This window comes from Equus quagga, chromosome 16 (assembly GCF_021613505.1).
Source record: "Equus quagga isolate Etosha38 chromosome 16, UCLA_HA_Equagga_1.0, whole genome shotgun sequence".
Classification (NCBI taxonomy): domain Eukaryota; kingdom Metazoa; phylum Chordata; class Mammalia; order Perissodactyla; family Equidae; genus Equus; species Equus quagga.
Genome location: NC_060282.1, coordinates 7,793,942 through 7,819,816, shown reverse-complemented (window position 1 = coordinate 7,819,816; position 25,875 = coordinate 7,793,942). Strand labels below are relative to the sequence as shown.

The following is a 25,875-nucleotide window of genomic DNA, read 5'->3' as shown; positions in this document are numbered from 1 at the left end:
CTCCTCTTGCACACATCAAATGATTGTGTGCTTTCTCAGTATGCTTTGTGTGGTATAGTAGGACTCATACCAAAAAGAAAGCCTATCATGAGTACACTCACGTCCCCAAATTGAATTACTATCATGAAGAGTTTTGATTATGTGTTATAACTTCCCTTCTTAATTTTGTATCTGTTATTCCTGGGAATACTTATTAAAATTAATAGCCAAGAACAAGGCTTTTCCCACTTCACCTAGCATTTTGTAAGCCCTCCACAGAGTTACAGAGAAAGCTTCTGCAGTTGAACACTGTACGTAACACACTTTGTTGGTAGGTCTTATGAGGAGGAGACAAAGCCGCCTCACCCTGCCCCCTCCCCTTGCCTCCCCTCTCTTCACCTCCCTTTCCCTCCCTCCCCTCCCCATCAGTAGCTCTGACTCTCAGGTGTGCTCTTTTGACCTCGTCTTCCTCCCCTGACCCAACTTTAACTGAATTTCCTACTTCCAGCCTTTCTGATACAGCTGGGCAGTCCCTGGCATATCCCCAGATGTTGGCTGTTGGTCTTAGCTGTTTGGAATCCTCTCACAGATTACTCACACAATGTGCTTAGCTTGGCAGCATGGGAAGGGGAAAACACAAACTTTAAAAAAAAGTGTGTTTGTTTGCTTGTTTCTAGGATTTTAGATCGAGCAGGGGTACAACAAGATCTCCAACTTTAAAAGCCTGCGATTCCATAACCCAAAAAGCTGCTTATCCATTCATGTGGCACATGGGAAAGCTGAAATTATTCTTAGAATATACTAAAATAATTATTCTACTGAACTGGAGTAATCATAAATTATAGTCTAAACTCCATGACGGTAGGGATTCCCCCTCTTTCACCTTTGTATTCCCAGCACCTAGTATAATGCTTGGCACATAGAAGGTCTTGAATGAATGTTTGCTGAGTGAGTGAGTGAGTATTCTCAAGACTGAGTTTTTAACAATTGTCACCTGTGGAGGACCCACCCCAGATGCCTCCTGCGTGGTTTTGCATTTTTACTCACAGAGCAGGGTATATATAACTTAATTATTAGCGTATAGCTGCATAAGGCATCCGTTAGTTAGTATACATCTATTTCTCAGAAGGTTATAAACTTCTACGGAAGAGCACTGTCTCTTAATTAATCTCTAGCCACTAGCATAGATTCTGGCACATTGTAAGCACTTAGTAAATGTTGACTGGACTGGATAACCCTGTACAGACCTGGTAAGTTTCCTAATGAAGGTTAGCTTTGATCTTTTCCGAGTCATTACTATAACTGTCTCGTGCGAAATGTGGTGGGTGTCGTTTGAAAAAACGTCCTCTATTAGTTATTCTTCTCTTCTCATGCTCAGAGGGCAGTTGTGGGTTACAAGGAGGTAAGATTAACTCTGTGTAGCTTCGAAGGTAACAGAGTAACATTGTAAATCTCATCTCAGTTTAAGAATGAACTTTCAAGAAGGACGTAATATTTAATGAGAAACTACTTCTCACGAGGCACTTTGATGTATGTTATGTCATGTTGTCCTCTCAGCCACTCCATGAGATATTACGCTCCTGTGGTGCAAGTGAGAATTTGAGATTGTAGAAGCTGGATGTCTCGTTCAGAGTCACATGAATGAGAAAGAAGCAGATGTGGGATTCAAAATTCAAGGCCTCTGTTCTATCTCGAACAATCAGCGCTTTATTAAAAACAGTGCTTTATTAGCTGAGATTATAAGATCTCCTCATCTTTGGAGAAAACCAGGCAGGTGTTGCACATTGCTCTCATCAGGAGTGCTATGAAAGGGATGAGAGGAAACTGAACTAACCTCTGTGGTCCCTTGCAATTTAATAATTCTCTGGTTTTAAGGTACCTTAAGCAGGCAAATAGAAATTGAGAACCAGTAGGAAGAATGGGATGGGGTTAGGATTTTAAAAAGTAGTAAACAGAGCAATTATTGAATTTATTGGCAAAAATAAAAAATAGCATTTTCACTATTTAAGAGCTTGAGAGCAGCCATAGCTGTAAAAAAGGCTTGTCATTCCTTTGGAATGCAGAAATGTAATTTTTAAAGATCTCCCTGAAGTATGTTCATAGTGATAAATGTTTTATTCTGTAGGACTTGCTGGGTTATATCTAACAAATTCAATTTACTTTTCATTTTAACTTTCATTTAACATTTAGTATCTAGACTCATTATTTCCAGAATGAAAAACAAAAAGAAATCATCAGTTGCTTATTTAAACAAAAAAGGGGATAAAATCCTATTCTTTCATGTCCTGCCACAGCTGCTGCTTCCTTGAGAAAGTATACATTTCAATCCTTAAAATCCTCAATGTTCTTCCAATTATGTCTACTAAAATGAATGTATTCCAGTATAGTCTGAAGCCCCAGAAAAACTCGATTACTGGTATATATGCTGCAATTGTTTTTAGTAGATAGTTATAGTATGCCCGTTATAAGAATGTGCTTTGTTAGCCTGAGTGAGAAAGCCTGATAAAATGAAGGCATTTCCTTGTCAAAATGTGCCAATGGAAATTTGACTGACTTTTCTAAAGGTGAGTTGGTGAAGATATTTGATCATTTATAATGTCATCGGAGCCTACCGTTCTTCAGCAGAGCCGCTGTCACAAAGTGTTCCCTGAGTGTGTGTCACTGGGAAGAACATCTGTTAGCAAATGAGTCTGTTTGACTGTGAGAAGGTGATTATTGCAAAAGCGCGGGGAACAGACCCAGTAGCCCTTTGAGCAGAAGAGGCTAACCCTCGGTGAGACCAGATTGTTCTCTCAGAGCATACTTGTCTTCTAAGAAAATAAGGCAATTTAACATGGTTAGCTTTTTTCCAAAAAAGAAGAAAACAAATAATAAATGTGTTTTCAACCTTTTGAGTATAAATTGGGACCTTCTGCTCCACTTTTAACTTAGTAAAATTAGACATAATTACAGTAACTTCTCATCTCTTTTTTGAGAATAAGAGGTATCTCTTTCTCAAAATGACATTGATTCATTGCTTACTGTCCAAATAATTAAATAACTGACAAATTAACTAGTGTAAGCCAGAACACGTTCAATGAGAGCACTTTAACAATTCAAAATGTTGGTGAAGTTACACAGAAAGATATGTTTGATGCTTGCTGCCAGAGCCCAATTTACATAAGAATTTCTAAAGTGAAACCATTTTTGATAAATTGCCCTAGGCTTCACTTACCAAAAAAATGCCATCTAAATAGATGCCTGTTCCCCAAACACTTAGTATGTTAGTTTTATTTACTACCTCTGAAAAATCTTGTCCATTTCCATCATTTCACTAACATTTATATGTTAATAACCACCGTATCTAAATCTCTGACTCTGGCCTCTCTGGAGCTCTCTCTGGGGTCACCTCCTGTGTCCAGCTCTCCCTGTGCCCTGCACACACTGGAAGCTGGGGGTGGCCAGTGCAGAGGCTGTGCTTCTCCCCGCGTCCTGGGTGAGGGGGATGGCACGACCTGTACCCAGGCTCCCAGGCTCATCTGTTCACCTTCTTCACTCCCTGTGTTCAGACAGTAACCTGAGTCTTTTCATGTCTTTGTAAATAAGTGTTTGGTCTCCAGTCCATCTCCGTCACAGCTGCTTTCGTTAAGATGCGTGTGCTCCCTGTGCAGTGTTCTCACCAGCGCCTCGTGTCCATAGCAGGTGCTCTGATCCCGTCCCCTCAGAGCACCCACTGTTTTCAGATTTGCTCTTATTTGTTTGTATATTGGTTTTCACGTTTGACTTCTCACTAAAATCTTTGTTCACTCTTTTATTCCTACACCGAATAGACAGTAGTCATTCAAGAAATACTGATTATTTAGATGGATGGATTAATGGACAGATGGACAACCAGACAGACATCTAGGCAGTTGCTGCACCCTCCTTAGTCACCCCATGGTGTTCAGTCTGGCTTAGCCCTTCTCTTAAATAATGAGTACTTCATACCACTTCTGGTGTACTTTCTAGTATCTGAAGTCTGATAATGCTACCGCCCCCTTGCCCTAGATCATCAGAACTAGTTTAGAACTTTAGAAGGATCTCAGTCTCTTCAGGAGAAGGCTGAGATTCTTCTAAGTGACGTCTGAAGCCTTTCTTGTCTGTCCTTCTGTCTGACTTATAACCCTCTGCTCTCCACATTATCATTTTGTTTCCATCAATACCTAGCACAGTTCCTTAAACGTACCAGGGACCCGAACCCTGCGTTGCTGCTCACGTACTGTTGCTTCTCTCAGAAGGCCTTTTCCTGTTTTGTTCGTGCCGACTCTTGTTCCTGTTCTGGGTTGTGGGGCCTTCCTGGCTCTCATCAGGCATGGTCAGTAGCATCTTTGGTACACTCTGCGTCGACTGCTCTGTCTGCTTAATTGTCTTTGTCCCCAGTAGACTGTGGATTTCTTTAGGACAGGAATTATGTCTTTTTCTTTCTTTTTCTTTTTTTTTTTTACTTTTAGTTTTCCCGAAGCCTATCATAGGGGCTGACATTTTGGAGATAGAAGTAAACATGTGGAGGATGGCCTTTATTAATGCCAACTAATTCCGTCATTCTGTGTGTCATGTGCACTGTTGAAACATACATAGTGAAGTGAAATTAAGTATCTTTAGCAAATTTTAGCAAACATAACATGGCTCATTTAGTGAACTAATAAATAGGAAAGACAATGCAATTTAATGAAAAGAATATTATTCTGAGAGATAAAATACTTGGTTTCTAATCCCCCTTCTTGTCAGTCTCAGCATCTATTTCTTTCTCTTTTTTTTGTTGAGGAAGATTGGTCCTCAGCTAACATCTGTGCCAATCTTCCTCTATTTTATATGTTGGTCACCACCACAGCATGGCTGACAAGTGGTGTAGGTCTGCACCCGGCATCCAAACACATGAACCCAGGCCTTGGAAGCAAGTGTGAGGAACTTAACCGTTACACCATAGGGCCAGCCCCCTGTTTCTTTCTTAGGTCAATTATTTAAACTTTTTAATTTCTTCCTCAGCAAAATGCAGATGATAGTACTTTACATAACAAATCAGCAGGTTAGACCAGATATTCTCCAAACATCTTTTCCAACTTGAAAATTCTATAATTGAGAATTTTCTGAAACTTAGTTTCCACTATCACCCTAAAGATGGTTTTTCTAATAAGAAACTGTATTTTCATCAAGTAGAAATATTGATACTGACAGGAAAGTTACAGAATAAATGAGGCAGACATTTTAAGGAGAGAAACAAACTAACAGTGTGAGTAGCTCTGAGTGTTTTGAATTCTAAAGCACAAGTTTTGAAAAATGTTTTGAAATGAGATTCTTTTTTCAAATGCAGACTGACCATTCAAGATGTATAAACTAAAATTGTCCTAGAAATTTTAATCATGTTATTTTCTAACTCGTTTAATTACGACTACGTCAGCCGTCTAGTCATAGGAAGTATTTGCCATTCATTAATATCCTTGGTGTCTTTGTGTTGTGAAATCATTCACACTTTGGAGGCTGGGCCGATGGGTTAATCCCCTTTAAAGATGGGTATGGGGGCATTCTAGATGAAGTTTCACAAGTTCCTCAGAGTCTGAAAGCCCTCTCAGGGACTTGATATGCTCTGATTATCCAGCTATAAGGTGTTCAATGAACAGACTGAAGTTACCCTCTCAGCAGCCCGTGTGGTGTGGTGGTCCTGCCTTGAGAGAGACGGGGTCAGCCGGGCGCTGAAGGGCTTTCATGGGAGAGTGCGCTCTGCCTCAGGTGCGTGTCTTTAAATGAGGAGGGGGCGGCTCCTCGAGGCTGTGGGACAGTGTGAAGTAGCAGAGCCAAGTACTTCTGACTGTAGCACCCAGGTGCTTTTCCCTCCGGACTCTCTGTCAGAATCTGTAGGGATGGGGGCCGGGCATCCATATGTTCGAATGTCGCACAGGGGACCTTGATGTATGGCAGAGCACCACGTACTGCTGCACTTTCCCTTGCACTGTTGCATCCAGGCCTCACGACAGCACTGTCATGGGGGTCCTCATCTGCAGAGGAGGAATAATGGTCACTAAGCCACAGATGAAGAAAATAACCCAACCCGTACTATCCAAGGACGGGTGTGCCTTCCAGTGACCCATGCGGATGAAAAGTACATGCACTGAGGGTGGATCCCAGATTCTCGAACCACTGGTCTAAAGCATTATCACCAACATTCTGACTTGTGTAATGTTATGAGCTTGAAGAAGTGAGAAAATAAGTGAGGAAAGAGTACTAGAACCAGAGCAAGAGTCCTCATTGAATATCCAGACATCCCTAGCCAGGGACGTTTTTTCCAAACTGAAGCACTCACCAGGTCTGCCTTACTAACTACTGAAGAGCCTGAGTTTTCTAGATGCTTCTTTGTAAACTCATCAACCTCGGTCTTAAGGTCAGTAGTTATTGCTTTGTTACATGTTTGCAAGGACACTTCCTGACGCAGATGGTTTCGTTGGAAACCGTCATAAAACTGTCCAACGGTCTACTCTTGTTGCTGTCTTCCAATGTTGTTGTGATTCTGTAATCACAGAAAAATGATATGTTCTTCAACTTTTTAAAGTTAATAGAAGAAATAACAGCTGCCGCTTATTGGATGTTTATGTTGTGCAGTGTATTAGTGTGCTGGGCGCTTATCCTAGATTATCTCTCACTTCTGCCCTGTGAACTACATGTTGTAGTCTCCAGACCGTTTAGGATAACGAACTTTTCCCCAATCACGCTTCTGGTAAGTAATAAAACTCATGTGCCCTTACTTCCTCACAAGCACTTTTCTCAGCTCTTTCCATGGATCTTTTAGATCCTTCAGACCCCACCATGAAGTGCATCCTTTCCTCCCAGTCACAGAAGTAGTTAGGGCAGAGCCTGGTGTCTGCTCCAGAGCCCAGGCCCTTGGCCAAGACCCAGTGCTGCCTGGACAAGTAAGTGTCTTCTAATTTGAAATTAAAACTCTGTATTTGCAAACAGAGAAACTGACAAATGAGTGGGAAAAATTATTCATCACTTCAGACCATAAAGCTGGCTCTACAAAAGAGCAATTGGTGCACGATTAAGGAGCAATTGGTTTTACCAGTCCTTGCGTAACTCTGTGGGGTATTTCCTCATAGAACTTCTGCATGGGTTAACTTAATCTAGGCTTCAAGAGTCAGAAAAGAGTTTTGAATGGGAGCAGAAATCGAAACCTTGTGTTCGGCCAGCAGACACGCCTTTTCTGCCTGTTTCCGAGCATCGTGGCTCCTTAAAGCTATAGGAGGTGGCTCTTGTCTTTAGAAGCACACTGCTATGGCCATAAACAGTATCCTCACCTGTAACCCGGCAATGCAGGGACCACCACTTCCTCTTTCGCTGTAAGAATAAACTCTTCTGAAATTTTGACTGCTAGGAACATCAGAGAAGACTTTAGGGAAAACCACATATATTTTTTAAATGTACGTGTAATTCTTTAATGTAGCTTTTGTTTAAAGACTCAGTGAAGTCATACTTTTTCTCATTCTTTTGAGAACTCACCTGAAGTTTTAGTTATATGGCTAGGTTGGGGATTTTAGTACAGATGAGAGCTGTACTAATGGCAAATTTTTCCCAGTGCAGTGACTACTGGCATAATTTTTTGACAGTTAACTAATGTCTAAACTGCTTCAATTATCTTGTTTTCCATAGTGAGAAATTTAATTAAAACAGAGTACAGATTGTGAAAAGGTTATTTATGAAAATGCATTTTAAATGTGAATAGAAAAGCCTAGGGACACCTTTTTATTTTAGATAAAAAGATGAAAGTTCTATAATTTTTTATATCCATTTTACCAGAAGCAAGAATAAGGCCAGCATGCAGTTTACTTGACGTGTCTATCAGGAGCGTCACAAATTCACCTCTTTCCTAAATTGCTTGAAAGGTTGACCTACTTCAGAAACGTAAACCTTTAGGAAATGATTTCAGATTTTAAATTTATAAATATGGAAGGGTTTTTTCTTCCTTACATTAAACAAAACAACCCAAAAAATGCTTTATTTAGGGACTAGAGGACTCTGAAATGACAGTGTCACTAAGGCATGGAAGGCAAAATTTGCCTCTGTAATTGGGCTTGCCCATCCAGTTAGCTGAGTGATGGTGGTTGTATTTGAGCTAATGTGACATGTGTCATATCCCTCAGGCGAATTAGGGCTGAGGCAGGGAGGGGAATCTGAGAATCGCCAGGTAGTCCTCTGTTACAGTGGAGTTCCTACAAGAACCTGCCATCTTAGTCTTATCGTTCTCCCCAGCAGTTAACAGCAGCCATAGCACTCGCTCCTTGCCCTCAAGTAGAGCAGGGTCTAGGAAGGAACACAGTTAGCACCCTCCCTTTGAATCTCCCGCAATCCCGTCTATCTCAGGGGTCATTCTCTATTATTTGGATCCGTGTGTGTGCATCCTATTTAGGGTAATTAGAGCGGTGTGATCACTCCTTTTGTCTTACTGTTTCCCGTCACATTCTAAGTTATTGAGGACAGGGCCATGCCCTTTTTCCACAGGGCCCAGCATATAGTAAGTAATCGATGTTCGATTTCCTGATACGGAAACAAAGCACAGTTACTATTCAGGATAAGAACACCTGTAATTGACTTATGAATATGATACTTAGGAAGGACCAAAGAGGGAAGATTAACTGCTTGATGGAGTGTGGAAAGACTTTCTAGAGGAGTCAGTGTTTGAACCAAGCAGGAACGGACACTAGTACCACTCAGGAGGGAAGGGCTGAGGGCTTTCTGTGAAGACGCAGCACGGCCTCCAGAGGCCTGGACACTTGGGGGCGTTGCTGTGTGCAGGAACAGCTGGAAGAGAAGCATAGGATTGATGAGGTTTATTAGCATCTTTATACTTTTATTGTTATTCCATTCAGTCTCTTTACAGGTAGAATAGTGTGAGGTACATAACAGGACGTGGAATCTTGGAAGATACTTCAGGATTAAAGCAGTTTAAAATAAAGCCACATTGTCGTGTTGGGCGATGCAAGTGGAAGACCAACTGGCCATCCAGACGTGTCCTCATAGTGTGGCGTTATCCTGGGAAGTTCATTCTGGTGCAGAGTCTGACTTTCAGTTTTAATGAACAGGCAGTGTATCACAGTGGTTAAAAGCAAGGTTGGGAGCCAAACTGACTAGGTTCAAATCCTTGCTGTGCCTTTAATTGCTGTGTGTCCCAGTTCCTAATCTGCAAATGGAAATATTAGTGCTTATCTCATGGGGTCGCTATGAAGGTTAGATAAATTAATGTATGATAAGTACTTAAAATATTGCCTGGCACGTAAAAAGTGGTGTGTAAGTGTTTTTATTGTTGGGTCAGAAATCTAATTCTTCCGTTTACCAATGTAGTGCTGTCTTTCAGGGAAGACTCTTGCTAACTGTGTCCCAGACATTACTATATGAAAATCATGATATCCAATAGTATTCACATCCACCAAAATGATTAAAATTAAAAAGATAATTTCAAGTGTTAGCTAGAATGAGGGGCAGCAGGAATTCTCATCTGCTCCTGTGGGAATGTAAGTTGGTGCAACTACTTGAAAAAAGTTCGGCACCACCTGTTAAAGCCGAACACGTGCATCACCGCCATCCAGCACTTCTGCTGCCAGGAACTACTCAGTAGAGATGCACGCGTAGGTGCACCAAAGACTGGTGTAAGAGCATGCAGGCAAAACCAGGAAGAAGCCAAGTCTATGTCAACACTAGAGTGGATGAGCAAGTCGTAGTGTAATCTTATGGACCAATTTCTTCAAGCTGCGAAAAGGAACCAACTGTTGCCACATCCAACAACATGGACGAATCTCACACATACAGTGCTGAGGGAAGGAACCTGCCACAAAGTGGTCGCTACTCTGATTCTATTTCTGTAAAGCTTAAAGCCAAGTAACCCTCATGAGTGGTGTTGAAAGTCAGGGTAGTAGTTACTGTTGCGGGGAGGCAGTAACTGAGGATGGGCACAAAGGGAGCTTCTGGGGGCCGGTGGATCTTCCGTTTCTTAATCTGGGTGCTGGTCACATAGCTGTGCTTACTTGGTGAAAACTCACTAAGCTGTGAACTTAGGATTTGTACCTTTTTATCACTAATTTTATGCTTGATTAAAAAGTTTAAAAATATGATCATTTTGTGTATTAAGAACGTTGTACTAGACAGACCAGATACTCTCATTTATAACAGAACCGAACATCTTCCTTCAAGCAGATCTGCTATTAGACCAGGTGATAATCTGACAGTTTCTGGGTGAGTCTAAAAGCTGAGCAAGGAGTAATCTTAGTGCTGTTGCTGTGAACTCGGACAGTCTGGTGGCTATACATTTGTTGTAGGAAACCTCTGCAGTGTGAATTAGGTGTGCATTTTGGCGAGCCAGAAGCCCTTTCTCTTTCATGGTGGCACTGGAGATACTACGCACAACTCTTGTGGCCAGTCATCTTTCAGATGGAGGTCATTCTTCTCAAGGAAGGGAACCAGTATAAATCCATTACCGTCATACATTTGTTCAGAGAGTATTTATTGAATGCAGATTCATGCCAGGCGCTGGGGACACCGTAGTAAACAAGGCAGATGAAGCCCATGGGGCAGCCTTTCCAACTGGGCTTCCTCATCTGACTCGCAGGATGTGGGAGTGGTTGGAGTGATGCTTTCCTTAACCATCCCAAGGACGGTGCAAAGCCACTGCTGTTCTAGCTGCACAGGAGAGAAGTGAGGTCATCTTGCATACAGAGGCTGCCTTAGGCCATCGCGCTTCATTCTCTGGTGGAACCCTGGATGAGAAAGGCTGTGAGGGCTTCTACCAATTCCTGAAAAGTTAGCTGAGAAGCTGAATTGAGCCTTAACAGAAATGCAGAGATTGGGAAGGTTAAAAAAAAAAGAAAAGTTGGAGTTTAAGCCCCTCCCCCCAAATTCGGGTCAAGGGAGCTGATAGATCCCAGAGAAGCTGTGCTCCAGAGGAAGGCTTTCTCATCTTCCAGTCCTTTGTGGAACTAACGTTAAGCCGGAGCTGCTAAGTCTCCTATCCTCCCACCAAAAGCAAATATGCATTCTCTCTGGAGAAATAGAACAGCGTAGGCCTTTAATTATTTCTGTAATTTTTTATCTATAGTTGCAAGTACTCAGTCAAAAGTTTACAAGCGTGCAAGAGGTACCATAATAAAAAACTAAGGAAACAGTAGAAACCAACCCAGTAGATTCAGGTGTCAGACACAAACTTTAAAATAACTATGCTCATTATAATCGAGGAATTAAAAGAAAGATTGATGATTTAAGCAGAGAACTGGAAAATACAGAAAACATAGACATTCTAGAACTGAAAAATATTTAAAAAACTAAATAAATGTTTTAGTAGCACATTAGATGCAGATAAAGGAAGAAATAGTATACTGGAACTGAGATCATTGAAGCAGAAAGTCACATGGGGCCCCGGAGCTTCCAGGGGCTACCTCTCACTTCAGGCCCCAAAGGCCCCAGGTCATCTGGCTGCTGTATTCTCTGCCTGGCTCACTCCCTTTGCCCTCTGCACCTTATGACCTTCCCACTTGCTGTTTATTCTGCCTGAAATACACCCACCTCCCACCAGGAAGACTGCGTAACCAGCCCACTCAAGTCTTTCACATTTGTATGCAAAATCTCTTCTGTAGCCACTCCCTTGGCCACCCCAAGTGCTCAGCCTCGCCCACGCTCTCACTCTGTGACGTGCTGTATATGTGCTGGTTGTTTTTTTGTGTCTGCCTCCCCACTGGAGTGTGAGCCCCATGAGGACAACAGTGTTTGTTCTGTTTTGTTTGCTCAACACTCTGTCCCCTGTGCTTAGAACAGCACCTGACACATAGAAGGCATTCAACAACGTCTACCTCCCAGAGAAAATGGGAAAATTGATGTGAAAATCTTTAGCATGATATAGTACCTAACGTGGGCTTAGTAAGATTTAGTTATTCCCTTTTTTCCCATGTTTGTGGGATTTCTTTTTTATTTCTGTTTTCTTTAATTTTCCATTTACAGTTTTCCCTTCCCTTGTTTGTCTGATTTCTGGGTTAACTTCTTTGTTATTTCATTCTCCTTTATTGTATTATTTTGAGCACCTTGTCAAATCCAAACAAATCTATTTCTTTCTCAGATATGAACTGAGAGAAGAGAAGACATTTACGAATAATTGACATAGAAGTATTTTTAAAAGCTCTGTTCAGATATGGGTAAAATCACAGCTAATCTTGGTCAGCCATTTCTCTATCTAAAAACCACAATGGTTAATACTAGCATTTGCAGAATGGAAATGCAGGCATCGCAGTGTAGACAAAGTTTTAAGAATTTATCGCTTTCTACAGAAGACAAATACCTGGATAGCTCTGATGTTTCTCTGGGCTAATAGCTTGAGAATGTTAAAGGGAATAGATCTTCAGTAAAATGAAACTACCTTTATTGGGCAAGAACTGTGCCAAACAGCTTTCAAATATATTTTTTGGTTAATCCTCCCACAGCCATTGGAAATAGCCAGGACATGGATTATGATTCCCATTCGGCTAATTATAAAGTCAAGCTTCCATGAGGTTAGGTGATTTCCCCAAAGCCACACAGCTAATAAGAGGCAGACCTGGAATTCGAACACAGTCATCGACTCTGAAGGCTGACATGGAGTTGTGTGGGTCTAGAAGCTGCATACTGTATTCCTCACAGCCATAACATAAACACCTGGGGATGTGATTTGATTGTTGTGTTAGTGATTTTATTTAACTGGTTATGTGAAAGATTCTTATTTAGCATTATTATGAATATTATGACTTGTGTTTAATTATGAAATGACTTGGTTATGTCATATGTTCATGGTCGTTGGTGATACCCAACAAGGATGTTACTACTCAGAGTCCCCCAGCAAAAGTGAACTTCTCAAAAGACTGTTTTTAGCTAATCCGATTTTATAAACTCAAATCAATCATCATAAGACTAGATTTAGCACTGTGTGATATATGAAACTTTTTCCATTTTGAAATGACCAGATAGCACCCTAATTAAAGTGAGGTGTTATATAGCATAATTGTCTCCTTTTAAAAGGACTCAAAACTGAAACATTATTTTTAAAATCACTGTCTTTTATAAACTGTTTAAAATTATTTTCCCCACTTTAAATGTTATGCTTGATTTTGGTTGTGACAGAAATAGAATTAAATAGGTCATGCTATGTCTTTTATCCCAGAAAATCTCTTCTTTTCAAAGCAGGATTTCTTTGGTCTGTGGTCAGCTGTCGGTGAAGTTTTATCGGTCTGGAATGGCAGATGAGAATCTCCACCTGTGTTAGAACGTGTCCCCTTACTAGAGGTAGGCCTGGCGTCTGCAAGTGTCCAGGTCACCATAAGTTAAATTCCATTTACACGTTTCCTTATTGAAGATAAAAACTCAGAAGTGGAGCTTGATGAATAAGCAAGTCTTTTTTAATGAAGCTACAATGTATATTCATATACATTTATTTCTTGTCCATGTTTGTTCACTATTTTTAATAATTTTGTTCTGACTTTCAGAAATAGAATACAGAGTTTTAGAGGGATTTTTTGCTGAGAGCAGGGAACATAAGAGAGTGTTTGACAGAAAAGAATTTAGGTGAGGTCTCATTATCAAATTTATAATATTTTAATAAATATTGCATTTACTCCACCATAGCTCCTCGATTTGCATTTAAAGAGGCTATTGCTATATTTCCTGCCACGTGGTCTTTAATTACTTCTTTTCTTCATTTATTCATTCAACAAATGTAACTGCATGCCTCCCAGGTGCCAGACATTGAAAATACAGAGCAAGGCCTGGGCCTTACCCTCACTGACTAGTGGGAGAGAAAGGAGGCAGAGAAATGATTACAGACATGGTGTATATGCAAGTTATCAGTTATTATGGAAGCACAAACAAGGGAGCAATAATTTAGCCTAAGGTCTCCTGATGGAAGACGTAAAAGATGATGTCAGAGGGACCAGCTGCGAAGGGCAAGACTACGAGAGGCTTAGGAATTCCTTCCTTCTCTTCCAGGACCGAGGAAAGGGGAATGGAGATTAAGCAGGGAAGCAGCAAGCACAAATTGGCATTTTAGTAGATAGTTCTGGAGGAAGGTTTAGATGAGCAAGCACTGGGAAGCCAGGGAGATGAGTTAGAATATTGTGCTAATTGAGTGGAGAAGTTGTGAATTCTGACACAGTCACATTGGGAATGTAGAGGACGGCTGGGTATGAGAGAGATTTAGGAGATCACATTAAAGATTTACTGGCCGGGTGGAATGATAGTGGGGTAGTAAAGCGGGGGGCATTGACTCTGCCCAGACAAAAGTGCGCTCAGAGGTTTGTGTAGACTAATGATTCTTGGCATTTCATAAGATGTGTATCTCCAGGACTGTCTCACTCACAGGTGCAGGGCCCTGTTTTAAAAGTGCAAGGAAAGGAATAGAAGGTCTTTGCAGTGCCTTTTAACAGCTTAAGGGGGCTCTATTAAGCTTCTTCCAGAGGAGATAAAGTAGGTTGCTTAGTAGGGTATATGCGCAGGCTCCTCACTTGGGACCCAGTTGGGTCATCTGAGGAATGGCTCTGGAGACACGTCGGCGAGCTCAGGCAAGTGCAGGGCAGGTGAGAGAACTAAGTGGGAGAGGGATGTCCTCTTCCTCCCGGGGCAGGCAATCCAGCCATCTGGTGACCGTTTATGAGTTGTCCTCATGAAGTTCCAGCTGTGGTTAGTCCTCTGTGTGAAAGAGGAGCCAAGACGCAATCTGTGCTCATTGTGGTGGGTGAAGCCAAAAGCCAGTCACTTCCACACAGTGAGAGAAGTATGTGCCTCGGGTCCTTTGGGGCATAACACAGGTGTGACACACTCTGGTTTTGTGGGACTGAGAAGATATGACAGAAGAGGAGACTCAGTTGAGTTTTATATTGAAAAAGTCAGTAGGCACAGAAACTTAGAGGGAACAGCACGTGAACTGGACGTAATTACTGCATTTGAAGCACAGGGCACATAGCAAAAATGAGGCTGATGTAGACTGGGGCCATGTCACAAAGGAGTGTTCTCTAGGAGAAAATACGGAAAAGTGAGAAATTATGCAACAATTTCAAGTGTAAAGAAAATCATTGGACATTCCTGAGCACTGCTATCCGAGAAGCGGTGAGTCCACATCCCAGGTTCTTGCACACGTTTAAAGAGTGGACTCTAAGCTTCGCTGTGTGACTGAACTAAATCTGGAACATCCTCTTCCATACCACATTTATGATTCTACTCAATTGTGTATTAACTTGTAACAAATACTGTATCGACTGTTCTTTTAAAATTCCTACTCTAGCCTCGGAAAAATTTAAAGAGGAATTTCGTAAAATTAAATTATATAAATAAGAAAACAAGCGACCAGTAGTTGGGAAGATTGGAGGACAGGAGCATTAGGAAAAAGGAGGCGGCTGCTGCAGCTCCGATGCCCCAGTCCTCAGACCAAAAGCCTCCTGCTCAGCCACTCTCAGCCAGCTCCGCCAGCGTCCGCCCTTCCTCCTTGTAACCTTTGCTCCAGCCCTTTACTGGCTAACCTACTCTGTTGTTCTCAGCCGTTGCCCTCCTCTCCTACCTTGCAATAAAGGAGCAGATGATCAACCAGAGTGCCCTCCACGCCCTCCTACAGCCACATACAGTTACTTGAAGTCACACTCAGCTGCTCCGCCTTTTCTCCTGTCCAAACCTTCTTCCTGCTTTCCTATTGTTCAAGCGTTGTGCATTGAACAAAGCATACTTGTAACGGGAGGGGGTGCACCCCCATGGCCGAATCCAGCTGTGAAGTCATCAGGAAGGGAACCCCGTGAGAACTGTAAATTGAATCTTTTAAGATCTTCAGTGTACATATGGAAGTCAGTAATTCAATGACCTAGATAATTTGAAAATTCAGGTAAATCACCAGCCTTATAATATCTGACAGAGTAATTGAATAAGGAATGAATGATGTAATTTTATTTAATTAATTAATTTATTTATTTATTTTTGAGGAAGATTAGCCTTGAGGTAACTACTGCCGGTCCTCCTCTTTTTTGCTGAGGAAGGCTGGCCCTGAGCTAACATCCATGCCCATCTTCCTCTACTTTCTATGTGGGATGCCTACCACAGCATGGCGTGCCAAGCTGTGCCATGTCCGCACCCGGGATCCGAACCGGCGAACCCCGGGCCGCTAAGAAGCGGAATGTGCGCACTTAACTGCTGCGCCACTGCGCCGGCCCCTGAATGATGTAATTTTAGGGAAAAATAATATAGTACTTGACAGTTTAGTTACTTAAGAAAGTTCCAATCATTTACAATCTTGATTCTTCAAATCAGCATAGAAATAGAATTCTTCACGTGGTGAACCATGTTCTTTTCAAGCTACTAACAAATTACTAAAGAAACCATGGGCTCTGCATTTTGCCAAACTATGCACAGTACGATGATCTGCTTGCAACTCTGGCTGTTTAGAATCTCCTTTGCTGTTCCACGCCCACAACCTGTTGCCCTAGAGAGATTTCTGAAATGTAAAGTGGATCGTGTCGCTCTTTAACTTGATCGTTCCTGATCTGGGTTTCTCAGTTTCACTACTCTCCCCTCTTCCATTTGCATCCTACTGTGTGCCAACAAGAAGCGGTTTGATTCCCAGAATGAGAGGGTTTTCGTGTCTATACCTCCATTGTTTTGCACTTGCTATTCATTCTGCCTAATTTTTATTATTAATGGATTTTCCCAACTACTTTTGCTCTTCTCTGCTTTGAAACTAAGTTCTAGCATCAACACTTCTGAGAAGCTTCCTTCCCTCTCCCTTTCGCAGTCTGGCTGCTCTGTGGCACCTCGATGCACACCTTGGCTGTGTCATTTGACACGTGGCACTGCAGTTCTCTCAGTTGTTGTCTCTCATCCCTCCCGCTCCACTTCGTGCCAGTGCCCTCCCTAGACCGTGACGCTCCTTTTCCATCTGTGATGTCTAGCAGAGTGCTGGGCACAGGGGAGGGGCTGAGGGAAGGGTTTTTTTCTTTTTTTTTAAAAAATAAGATTACTCCTTTCATTAGGAATACCTGCTTCTTTTATTTACTAATTTGCCAGAATTCTTGGTAATGTCTGCATTATGCTACTTATCTCATTACTAAACTCTTCTCAATTTTTTTTGTTTGTGTCTTGTCTGATAACTTTCTGCTCCTTGCATTGGTCCTTGGAAGATCATAGCCAAGTTAGCAATCTGCCTATAGTTACTGTGAGGAACACTATGGCTTGCACATTGTGTTCTAACTGTACTCTTGACTTTTATTCTTCTTCTGCCCCTATTTACTGAGTATTCATTTTATATTCTATTGTGTGTCCTGAGTACTGGACACATAGCTCTTCAACAAATATTCAGTTCTTGCTTTGTGAAAAAACATTTAAAAAATTAAGGTGAACATGTAAATATTGTATAAGCCTAACTTCCTACAAAGACAGTACCATCACTTTATATTACTATTTGTTTTACAAAATTGAAAGCATTACGATGTCACTTCCTATTTAGATATTTGTGTTTTCCTAAGTCAAATAAATTGAGATGTAAGATTTGATAGATGCTTTTTAAAAAAGAGTAACTAAGGTGATTACTTTCAAACCAGTCATTTGGCTCATACCCTTGCATGTTAATGTTCTTCATTATGGGTCGTATCATGTTAGAAATTCAGGAGGGAGGTCTGCATAGGTAATGCTTCACTGTAATAGTTAATAATACAAGCTCTCTTTTATAAACGTCTTAATGCATGTCTGGCTGGAATATATACCTATATGTGTATATATGATTTCTCATCCCTTCAAGATACAAGGATTCCCATTTTACAAGTAAAAAAACAGAGTCTGATAAGTGAATTAGTCTGCCTAAAATCATTGATAGTAAATTGGAGAAGCTCATCTAACTCCAGATCCTTTCCACATTCTCTACTTCAGGAGGTCTGGTGGTAATCATTACATTGATTGGCATTGGTAATACCAATGTTCCAAGATACTTCGATATTATTTCCAGCCTCATTTAAATATTAAGTAAATACCAGTAAGTCTGAAGTCACTATGTAATTGACTAAGCTCAGAAATTTAAAAATCAGTTTTGGGGTAGGATTCACACTTTCATGCATGCAGATGTCTTTGAGTGACATATCTGATTTGACTTATTCTATATTCCATCATTTCTCCGGACCTTTTTGAATTCCACAATACTTTGAAAATAACCATAGTGTGTTTGTTATCACATTTGCAGAATGGCCTCAATTTGAAGTCTGTCCCCAGTAGAACTAGAGGATGTCTTTTGCTCTTTTTGGGTTTTCTTTTTATTGTTGAGTTATAAGAGTTCTTTGTGTATTCTGAACATTAGACCATTGTCAGATATATGAGTTACAAATACTTCCATCCTGTGGATTGTATTTTCACTTTCTTGCTAGTGTCTTTTGAAGCGTAAGTTTTTAATATTGATGAAGCTCATTTTGTCTATATTTTTGTTCATTGTTTGTGCTTTTGCTGGCATATCTAAGAAACTAATGACTAAGATTACGAAATTTATACCTATGTTTTCTTCTAAAAGTTCTATAATTTTAGCTTGTAGATTTAGACGTATGATGCATTTTGCATTAATTTGTGCCTGTGATGTGAAGTGACAGTCCAACTTCATCCCTTGCTTGTGGATATCCAGCTGTTCCCATACAATATACTGAAAAGACTATTCCAACCATTGAATTGTCTTGATATCCTTGTTGAGAATGAATTGACCATAAATATAAGGGTTTATTTCTATACTCTCAATTCTGTTTCATTAATCTGTATGTCTCTGCCAGTACCTCACTGTTTTGATTACTTAGCTTTGTAGTAAATTTTGAATTGGGAAAATGTATGGTCTGTCCTGGAGAATGCTCCATGTGTAATTGAGAAGAATGTGTATTCCACTCTTATTGGATAGAGCATTCTGTAGATATCTGTCTGGTAATTAGTTCGTATTATTGCTCAAATCTTCTATTTCCTTTTGGATCTTTTTTTAGGTGTTCTCTTTATTATTGAAAGTGTGATATTGAAGTCCCTAACTATTTTTGTTGAATTGTCTAATTTCTCCCTTTAATTCTGTCAGTTTTAGCTTCATGTATTTTGAGGTCTGTTGTTATAAATGTTTATATATATGCATACATTTTTATAATAATTTTATTCTCTTGATACATTGACCCTTTTATCAATATAAATAAATGCCCTTCCTTTTCTCTAGTAGCAGTTTTTGTCCTAAAGTCTATTTTGTCTGATATTAGTACTTTCATGAGCTGCATAACAACATTTTAGTCATGACAGACCACAAGTACGATCATGGTCCCATAATATTAGTACCATATAGCCTAGGAGTGAGTAGGCTATTCCTTCCAGGTTTGTGTAAGTGCACTCCATGATGTTCACACAATGATGGAATCACCTAACAATGTATTTCTTAGAATATATCCCTGTTGTTATAAAACACGTGACTCTACAGCTATGGTAATTCTCTTTTGCTTAGTATTTCCATGGTATACTCTCTTCCGTCCTTTTTCTGTCAGTGTACTTTTATCTTTGAATCTAAAGTGTATCTCTCACAGACAGCAAGTGAGTGTATCATATTTTTTAACTTGATGCCCTTTTCTGCCTTTTAATTTGTGCATTTAATCCGTTTACATTTAGTGTAATTACTATTAAGGTAGGATTTACAACTGCCAGTTTCCTTTTATTTTCTATATGTCTTATGTCTTTTTTGCACTTTACTACCTCCTTTTATGTTAAATAGATTACCTTTTACTACACTACTTTAATTCCATTGTCATTTCTTTTTCTACTGTTTTAATTTTTTAAAATATTTTCTTAGCCTCCTCTGGAGATTGCAATTTACATCTTATATCAGTCTTTTGTAGATTTATATCAACTTAATTTTAACAGTACACAAGAAGTCTGCTCCTCTGTAGCTCCATTCTCACTCTCCCACCTTTGTGTTGTTATTGTCATACAAATTACAGCTTTATACATTGTGCGCCTAACAACACAGATTTGTGGTATTTCTTCATGCAGTTATCTTTTAAGTCAAATAGGAGAAAAAAGAATTAGAACAAAAAATACATTTACGTACTGTCTTTTATCTTTCCCTAAGTAGTTACCTGTACTCATGTTCTTTACTTGTTCATGTGAATTCAAATTACTGTCTAATGACCTTTACTTTACCTGTAGGACTTCTTTTAGTATTTCCTGTAGAGCATAGCTGCTAGTGATGAATTCTCTCAGTTTTTGTTTACCTGGGAATAACTTAATTTTTCCTTTTTTTTTTTTTTTTTGGTGAGAAAAATTGACCCTGAGCTAACTTTCATTGGCAATCTTCCGGTTTTTTTGCTTGAGTGATTTCAGCCGTCGACTAACATCTGTGCCAGTCTTCCTCTATTTTGTGTGTGGGATGTTTCCACAGCATAACTAATGAGGGGAGTAGGTCTGTGCCTGGGATCTGAACCCGTGAACCTGGGCTGCTGAAGCAGAGTTCGTGGAACTTTAACCACATGGCCACAGGGCCAGCCCCTTAATTTTTCCATTTTTGAAGGACTGTTTTGCTGGATGTAGAATTCTTAGTTAACACTCTTTTTGTTTTAGTACGTGGAATGTGGAATCCCATTGTCTTCTGGTCTCCACAATTTCTCGTAAGAGATCAACATGTGATCTTATTGATGATCTCCTGCACTTGATGAGCACTTCTCTCTTGTTGCTTTAAGATTCTCTCTTTGCCTTTGTCTTTAACATTTGACTGTGATGTATCTAGATGTGGGTCTCTTTGAATTTATCCTACTTGGAATTTGTTGACCTTCTTGGATTTGTAAAGTTTTTCATCAAATTTGGAAAGTTTTTAACCATTATTTCTCCAAATAATCTTTCTGGTCCTTTCTCTTTTCTTCCTGAGCATCTCATTATGCATATGTTCAGGTTTGTTGGTGTCCCACAGGTCTCTGAGACCCTGTTCATTTTGCTTCATTCTTTTTTTTTTTTTTTTCCTTCCTTAGACTGGATAATCTCAATTGGTCTGTCTTCAAGTTCACTGATTGTTTCTTCTGCCTAGTCATATCTGATGTTGAACCTCTAGTGAATTTTTCATTTCATTTGTTATACTTTGTAACTCAAGAACTTCTTTGGATTCTTTTTTATTATGTTCTGTATCTATATTCTCTATTTGGTGAGGCATTGTTCTTAAACAGATGCAGAGTACTCTTCCATTCCTTGAATATATTTCAAATAACTGATTTAAAATCTTTATCTGTTAAGTCCAATGTCTCAGCTTCCTGAGGGACAGTTTCTATTACTTTTTTCTTGTATATGGACCATACTTTCATGTTTATTTGCATGTTGCTAATTTTTTGTTTAAAACTGGATGTTTAGTATAATGTGTCAACTGTGGAAATCAAATTCTCCTCCCTCCCCAGGGATGTTTTGGTTTTCCTGTGCTGAACTTCAAGGTCAGCAGAAGGAGAGAGCTTAGGGCCTTGTCAGGTCTTTCCTGGGCGTGTACATGGCACTGTGCATGCACATAGCCTTCGAGATCCCAGGAATATGTCAGAGCTTTCCAAAGCCCACATGGACGTCTCGTTCCCCTACTTCTCCTTGGAAGCTTATTGAATGCCCCATTGTTTGTTCCAGTTTTTCTCTTCCACCTCAGACAGCTGAAATCTTAAACAATTCCCTCTAATTACATTCTTCAAATACCCCCAGGGAAAAGGCTCTTTGTACTGGATGAGCTCCAAGTCAGGTATAAATAAATACAATCAAATAATAAATAATTACTATTTATTAGTAAATACAAATAAAATTTATTATTACAAATAAATAGAATAAGTGAATACAAATGAGACAGTCCTCTGCAGTGGGGTTTTGAAAGCTCTCCACCTGCTCTGCTCCCCCCATTCAGCTGCTGCTTCCCCCATTATTGCAGCCCCTGGTTGTCAGGAGCCCTGCAGAGCTGGGGTGGCAGGTGGGAACAGGACAAATTAAAGCAGCACAAACTCATTGGTCATACCAAGATTCGCCCAATTTTTTTAAAAAAGCAAGTGCTCCCTAGATTTCTGCAATCCTTTGGTTAATTTCCAGAGTTGTGAAAATGTTGATTCTGACCATTTTTGCCAGTTTCTCTTTGCTTTTTTAGAGACAATTTTTGAAGGTTCTTACTTCATCATTTTCACTTAGTCACTCATATTTTTCTTTACACTATGATTAGATATACAGTTAAATGCTAGCTGAATTAATAATGATTCACTAAAAGCAGAATACTTCTTTCTTTCCAGAAACTTCTCTGAACTTTTTTGTACTTCTCCTGTTGTATTTTAGGACTATGATGATGGATATGGCACTGCTTATGATGAACAGAGTTATGATTCCTATGATAACAGCTATAGCACCCCAGTCCAAAGGTAAGAGTCAATCTTCATGAGCAGACCCCATAACAGACACTTGTGCCTTCCACGTTTATAGACTGAGAAAGGATGCTGATCAGCCTGTGAGGGTAATTTGACTTGGTCTGCTTTGTCTTTTGTTTGTTTTCATTGGAGAAGCACTATCTGTCTTACCAACTAGTGTGTATTACTCCTCCCAAATTTACTTTAGTGTTAAAGCAATGAAACTTGGGAAATAAGAATTGAAATTTTATTTCCTCTAAAAATTTGACTTAAGTGTTCAATATGTTCTGAGGAGGAACAGTGTCTACAAAGTCTCTGGCTATTCAAGTCCTGAGGCTCCAAATCGCATCAGAAATACGTAAATATCCCACGGTGTCAAGTGCCTGGGGAAGAAAGTGCCACAAGTTTTGTTTCATAGTCATAGAACGTTTCCATTTTCTTAGCAGCAGAGTTCCTGTTTTCTACAACTTCAAATTTCTATTTGTGGATATCTTAGTTCCGATTCATTTCCTAAAGAAGTATTTACCGAGAAGTAAGTATCGCGAGAGGCAAAACAGCTTCACTGTCACCTCTTCTAATAATGCACCTTGATGTTCACCAATATCTGAAATCAGTGTTTATTCTATTCAGAGTGTTTTCCTAAATGCCTGGAAACCTCTCGCTTGATGTTTAAAATTCTAAGTGGAGGACAAAGATAGATTTACACAAAACATATTGGCTTTAAGAAGCGTAAAAACATGTGGATGTGGTTATTTTGATAAAACGTACATTAATTTTTGAACTCACCCGGTGCCGGGCAGGCTTTGAACAGATGGGTCCTCTTATTTGTTAACTTTGCTAGTGGGGTTGACAGGGATATACAATGGTTTTTCTTTTTGTTCATGCCAAATTTTTTTTGTTATATAGCTTGTAACAATTAAGTGGCCTTCCAACTTTGACCCTCAAGTGGTCTTTTTCAGTGGAAGCCTGTGGGTCGTTTGGATCCTTGAGGGTGTTAGACGCCCCCAGGGTGACGGGCACTAGCGGATTCTAGACAAGAGTTTACATACAGTATCTCATTGAAGTGTTCCAGCGACTTTATGAAGTTTGTGATGCTGTTCCTGTCGTATAGATGAAGAAAAGGATCACAGAGCATAACATTAACTAATTCGCCAAAAATCACAGATGGAGCGTAATCCTTAACTCACATGCTTCCTTTCATATGAACGGCAGCTGCAAGAGTGAATGTACCTCTATTTTATAGGTGATGGAACTGAGACTCAGAAGTAAAAGACTAATCCAGGATGTGAACCTGGACCCAGAACACTAAAGTCCCTGCACTTTAAGCTGTGATAACATGTCAATGTGCTGGGTCACAAGCATTCATTCCTGTGGTCACTTATTCAGCTGACATTTATTGAATGTCCACTATATTAGGCACTGCTCTTGATGCTTGGGATACAAAGATTATTGAGGGAGATACCGTCTCCTTGAAAAGCTCACAGGCTAGCAGGAAGCAAATATAAATATGTAAAAGCAATATAATATGGTGATCACTATGATAGGTCTGAGGAAACACTCCGTATTTCCATAAGAAGACAGTGCTGAGTCTGGTCGGGAATACGGGGACATTTCACTGAGAAAGGGAAGGGTAAGTAGGAGTCACCCAGGTGCAAACAGGGAGGGGCATTTCACAAAGCAGGGACAGCAATGCACAGAGGCGCCAAACAGCAGGTGTTGTTTGGGAACTCCTCATCATTTTGTAGAACCAGAGGGTGATGCACAGGAGAGAGAAGAGGCGCGAGGCGGAGTGGCTGCATGGCCCCTGCCCAGGAGCCAGAGCTTGACACTGTAGGCAGCAGTAGGGAGCCATTGAAGAGTTCCATGCAAGGGAACAATGTTGAGGCTTGAGTTCAGAGAAATTAATGAGATGGCCATGGAGGGGCTGGATTGACAGACGGCGAGCCTGGAGGCTGAGATCCATTAGGAAGCTGGTACATTATAAATTATAAGCCCTGTAAATGTCAGGCAAGACTCACTTTAAGAAACATCTTGCATGACAACCCATTTACCTTCTTTGAAGTGATCTTTTCAATGCTACAACTCATCTTACCTGAAGGAGTACAGAGAATTGTGCACGTTGGCAAATGCAGAAACCACAGTTTGTTAGGTATTCTGAATATACGTTTAATAAATAAACATTAGTCCTTTTAAAGAGGAAAACTGTGGTTCACAAAAATTAGGTAATTAGCCTAAGATCATGCAACTTCCAAGCGAAGGAGTGGGACTTGGAACCTAGGTCTGTCTGACCGCGTGCACCTTCCTCTGTAGCGCTCAGGCCTAACTAAGCAGCCACTCTATTGTACATCGGAAGGAAGCAGCTACATTATGTAGTAAGATGAAATGGTTTTATGCACTGTGTTAGTTTGCTAGAGTTACCGTAACAAACTAGCACAGACGGGGTGGTTTAAGCAACAGAAATTCGTTTTCTCACCATTCTGAAGGATGGACGGGATCAAGGTGACGGCAGCTTTGGCTTCTTTTGAGGCCTCTCTCCCTGACTTGCAGACAGCTGCCTTCTCCCTGTGTCTTCATATGGCCTTTGCTCTGTGCACGTGCATCCCTGCTCTCTCTCTGTGTATCCAAATTTCTTCTCTTATGATGACACCAGTGAGAGTGGATTAAGACTCACACAAGGCCTCCTTTTAACTTAATCACCTCTGTAAAGGCCCTGAAATACGATCACATTCTGAGGTCCTGGAAGTTAGGGCTTCCTGTGACTTTGCAGGGGACACAATTCAGTCCATAAGGTGCACATATTATAACACTGGTTTAAGGACAAGACCGTATGGCTCAGAATTAGAAATTTGGTATAAACCAGTTAGTGTAGCAAAGTTTCAAATCATCCCCAGGATCAGATAGTGGGTATTATCAAGGAAATCACCGTTACCGTCATCTTCAGTTACTGAGTGTGTTTACTGTATGCTTGTTGCTATTCCAGACTCTTCACCTAAATTCTCTCTCCTCTCTCAGCATGCCCTGAAATACTACAAAAGTCAAGTCTGAACATGTCATTCTCTTGCCAACAGGTTCAGAAAGGTGAAATCACTTCCCCAGACTCGCAAGGCTGAGCACTGGTTCAAACCCACGCTGGCCCCAAGCATCCTCTTGGTACTCTGCTCCGTCGCCATTTTACTCTCCTTTTGTCATGGTTTTGATTTTGGTTGCTGAAACTGATTCCTATTGGTATTCCCCACATACAGTATTCAAAAATGTAATACTTTGTGATGCTTTTGAATCCCTTAGGAATTATGCTTCATCCGAACTGGAAGTGTTGCCTTATCAGGCTTGGACTACCTTAATCCAACCTAAGAATTTCATTTAGCTGGCATATTAATGTTGTAGGCTAAGACTAATGAAATTAAGAACTTTGTTTTTCCAGTTTTACATTAGATCTTTTCAGCAAATAACATTCACTGCCACTGCTCTCAAGGAGCACACAGCCTTATTTTCGCTAATAGATATTACCTTGTAA

At 40.3% G+C, this 25,875-nt stretch overlaps 1 protein-coding gene across 1 annotated transcript in view; it reads left to right on the top strand.

Annotated features, from left to right (window-relative positions):
- KHDRBS3 (KH RNA binding domain containing, signal transduction associated 3) overlaps positions 1-25,875 on the top strand; it is a 179,931-nt gene that overhangs the window by 117,776 nt on the left and 36,280 nt on the right. Inside the window, exon 7 of the mRNA XM_046642399.1 lies at positions 22,294-22,376. Coding sequence (XP_046498355.1) covers positions 22,294-22,376 — 83 coding nt within the window. The remainder of the gene's footprint in view (positions 1-22,293; positions 22,377-25,875) is intronic.